The sequence below is a fragment of the Egretta garzetta genome, unplaced genomic scaffold (genome assembly GCF_000687185.1).
Source record: "Egretta garzetta isolate BGI_Z169 unplaced genomic scaffold, ASM68718v1 scaffold108, whole genome shotgun sequence".
In the NCBI taxonomy this organism is placed as follows: domain Eukaryota; kingdom Metazoa; phylum Chordata; class Aves; order Pelecaniformes; family Ardeidae; genus Egretta; species Egretta garzetta.
Genome location: NW_009260614.1, coordinates 8,444,088 through 8,448,014, shown reverse-complemented (window position 1 = coordinate 8,448,014; position 3,927 = coordinate 8,444,088). Strand labels below are relative to the sequence as shown.

The window sequence follows — 3,927 nt, the reverse complement described above, 5'->3', positions numbered from 1 at the left end:
GAGGGACGCCGGGGGGGTCCTGGCTGCATCTCCCCCCTGGGGAGCCAAAGCTCCCCCCGGGGAACCCCTTCGGCACAGGCCCTTGCTCCCAGCCCCCACGGCTGCCAGCCGTCCCCCCAGGGCAGTCCTGTCCCGGTCCCCCCTCCCTGCAGGGCCATTATCTGTGCCGGGGACAGGCATGGCCTTAATTGGGTGTCTCCACTGGTGCCGCCGGCTCCTGGCAGCTCTCCCGCTGGCAGGCGGCCCCTGTCCTGCTGGGGCGAGGGACTCCGGGTTGCGCTCAGCAAAGCGTTTATTGATACGCATGGCCGGCCGCCCAGCCCAGGTTTTATTGCCTGGAGACCAGACCCATCCTGCCGCGATCGGAAATCGATGCTGCTCGCACACCTTCTGGATCGATGGCCGTGGCCAGCCGGCTGTGCTGGGGTCAGCGTCCCCATCAATACCCTGTCGTTAATTAAGATGTGGAGGCTCAGCGCCGCTCAGCGGAGTTGGAGCAGGGCCTGTTTACTTGCACAGGCAACACACGTGTCCCTGCACTCCCCCTGAGGCAGGATCTGGCCACTTCTTCCCCAGATCGCAGCCAAAATTGCTGGAGGACACGGCCAAGGAAAACCTCCTGGGGAGGGTCAGGGCACTCCAGCCATGCCTGGCCCCGTGGGGAGCTTGTGCCACGTGGGGTGACCCCATCAGCTGTCCCAAAAGATGGGCCCCAGCCAGTCAGGGCACACAGGGCCATCCCCCAGGCATCCTGGCTGCCCCACAGCCCCGCTCTCCCTTGCTCCCCCCAGGGTACCCCGACCACATGGTGTTTGCGGAGTTCAGGCGGCGCTTTGACGTCCTGGCCCCACACCTGACCAAGAAGCACGGGCGCAACTACATTGTGGTGGACGAGAAACGGGTACGTGCACCATGCCGGGGCCAGCACTGTGGTCTGGCATCCCCTGCACCCCAGGGTGCTGCCAGCCCGCCCCTGTCACCTCTCCCTCCCCGCAGGCGGTGGAGGAGCTCCTGGAGTCACTGGACCTGGAGAAGAGCAGCTACCACATGGGCTTGAGCCGGGTACAATGCCTGACACGGGCTGTGGGTGCCGGTGGCGGTGTGGGCAGGGGTGGGTGGCTCGGCGCGGCGGGGCAGCACAAGGGCGGCACTGTTTGCTCCCACCCACAGCATTCCCTGTGCCTGCAGAATAAAACCCCCACGGCGGGACAGGACCAGTGGCTGTGGAGGGGAAAGCCACATCCCCACCAGCTGGCGCAGTGGGAGGGTGGCACGGCATGGCGGGAGGGATGCCGGCACCCATCGGCATCTCACCCCGCTCCCCTCCTGCAGGTTTTTTTCCGGGCCGGGTCGCTGGCCAGGCTGGAGGAGCAGCGGGATACGCAGACCAGCAGGAACATCACCCTCTTCCAGGCGGCGTGCAGGGGCTTCCTGGCACGGCAGCAGTTCAAGAAGAGGAAGGTTCGTCCCAGTGGCTCTCCCCTCCCCGCTCCGTGCACAATTTCGCCTAAAATGGGCAGTGCAGCCTTTCTGCCGCTGCCTGGGCCAGCACCTCCTCCTCCCGCCTCCCCCTGCACCGCCCGGCCCTGCGGATCCGTGGGGGGCCAGGGGGAACCGGCGGGGAGGGTGCTGGGCATCACTGTAGCAGGATGAAGCAGCGTATCAGCTCCTGCTTTTATTATTAAAGAGGGTGTAAAAGAGGCATCTTGGCAGCACCCTGCCTTCTGCAGGATGAGCGCTTGGAGGGGCCGGAGGGAATCGAACAGTAGATAAGCCAGGCGCAGTTAGCCCAAGTGCTAACAAAGGGGAGTGTGCCGGGGTGCTGGCAGGGGTGCTGAGCACCCCCCCGCCCCGCTTTTCCCCGCCGGTGGCACCCCATGCTGATACCGTACCCTGTGCAGATCCAGGATTTGGCCATCCGGTGCGTGCAGAAGAACATCAAGAAGAACAAGGGGGTGAAGGGCTGGGCCTGGTGGAAGCTCTTCACCACTGTGCGGCCCCTCATCGAGGTGCAGCTCACCGAGGAGCAGATCCGCGGCAAAGATGTGGGTATCTCTGTGCTGGGGGACGCTGGATGGGGCAGGGTGGGCTTGGGTGAGCATTGGGCCCGGGCAGGGCCCCATGGTGGGGTGGGATGCGGGACCCCACAGTGGGGTGGAATGCGGGACCCTGCGGTGGGGTGGGATGCAGGACCCCACGGTGGGGTGGGATGCGGGACCATGGGCTGCCCCACTCCCGTCAGCGCCAGGCTCAAATTGCTCCCTAATTTACGAATCAGCATGTCATTAGCATCCCGAGAGCCGGCTGTTGCATGAGCCCAATTACAAGGCGTGGAGAATGGAAATGAAACTGTGTGCCGAGAGGCATCTGCGGGGGCTCCGCACCGCGCTGGCAACCAGACACTCATGCCCCGGCACGGAGCCGCTGCCTGGCTCAGCTTTCACCCCGGCCTGCCAAGGGCGGGCGCCTGGGGTGGGGGCACCTGGGCCCCCTCCTGCACCCCCCAGCCTGTGCTGGGACCAGAGGAGGGGAGGGAAAGATGTGCTTGGAGCTGGCAGCTGGGCACGCCTCCCAGCACTGGCTGGGGGTCCCCGGGCATCCCGGTGGGCCCCGTCCCGCCCCACCTGGGCCGGGTGCACCCAAACCCTTCAGCAAGCTGCTGGTGGGTGAGTTTACTCCCACCCCTCTCCCGGGGGGGTGCGGGGAGCCCTCTCTGGCTTTGTGGAGCTGCCTGGTGTTTCGACACCATTTATGGGGTTGGAGTCAGCATGTCGGCGGAGCAGGTTGGGGAAAGTCCCTGCCCCAGCCCTTGGCAGGGGAGAGCAGCCCCCGCCTCGGGGAGCCCCCACCCTGCCCTCCCAGTGCTGTGGGGGGGACACTGAGGGGGCGCAGAGACCTGCCAGGCTCCTGCCTGCCAACCTCATCCCTTGCGCCTGCCCCCTCCCTCATCGCCCGCTCTGTTGCAGGAAGAGATCCAGCAGCTGAAGAGCAAACTTGAGAAGGTGGAGAAGGAGCGTAACGAGCTCCGGCTCAACAGCGACCGCCTGGAGAGCAGGGTAGGTCCTTGCTGGCACTGGGAGGGGGTGCAGTGCTGTGCCAGCCTGCCCTGGCACCTGCCCCAGCCCACGGTCCTGCTCCCCCCTCCCCAGATCACAGAGCTGACCTCGGAGCTGACGGACGAGCGAAACACTGGCGAGGCAGCCTCCCAGCTGCTGGACGCCGAGACGGCCGAGAGGCTGAGGGCTGAGAAGGAGATGAAGGACCTGCAGGTACATGCACTTCTCCCTGGCCTTGCAGCATCTCCTGGCTCCTCCCCGGCGCTCACCATGGCTGTGTCCCCTCCCAGGCCAAGTACGATGCTCTGAAGAAGCAGATGGAGTCAATGGAGATGGAGGTGATGGAGGCTCGGCTCATCCGGGCGGCTGAGCTCAACGGAGAGCTGGACGATGATGATTCAGGTACCATCCTGCCTCCGGTGCTCACTGCCAGCACACCCTGGGTGCCCCATGGTCACGGCACCATGCCCCCTTCTTCACGGCAGCATCGCCCACCCATGGGGTCCTGTGCCACCCCACACAGCCCCTCGGTGACCCCGTTTCCCCAAGCAGGTGGTGAATGGCGGCTGAAATATGAGCGGGCGGTGCGGGAGATCGACTTCACCAAGAAACGGCTGCAGCAGGAGAAGGAGGACAAGCTGGAGGTGGAGCAGCAGGGCAAGAGGCAGCTGGAGGGGAGGGTGAGTGGGACTCAGCCCCAGGGACCCTCCAGTCCCCCTGGCGTGGGGGTGGGCAGGGGCTGAGCAGCCGCTGCCTGCACGGAGCTGATGGAGCATGCGGCCGGGGCAGCGGGGATGTGGTGGCTTCCCGGAGCCCTGATGGCCCTGCCTGCTCCTGCCCGCAGTTGACGGACCTGCAGGCAGACAGCGAG

At 65.9% G+C, this 3,927-nt stretch overlaps 1 protein-coding gene across 1 annotated transcript in view; it reads left to right on the top strand.

Moving 5' to 3' along the window:
• Window positions 1-3,927, top strand: part of MYO18A (myosin XVIIIA) — a 31,832-nt gene that overhangs the window by 18,331 nt on the left and 9,574 nt on the right. The window contains 10 exon segments of the mRNA XM_035900564.1: window positions 315-358; window positions 725-901; window positions 997-1,062; window positions 1,333-1,461; window positions 1,902-2,045; window positions 2,967-3,056; window positions 3,150-3,269; window positions 3,347-3,458; window positions 3,609-3,736; window positions 3,901-3,927. Of these exon segments, the coding sequence (XP_035756457.1) occupies window positions 315-358; window positions 725-901; window positions 997-1,062; window positions 1,333-1,461; window positions 1,902-2,045; window positions 2,967-3,056; window positions 3,150-3,269; window positions 3,347-3,458; window positions 3,609-3,736; window positions 3,901-3,927 (1,037 nt within the window).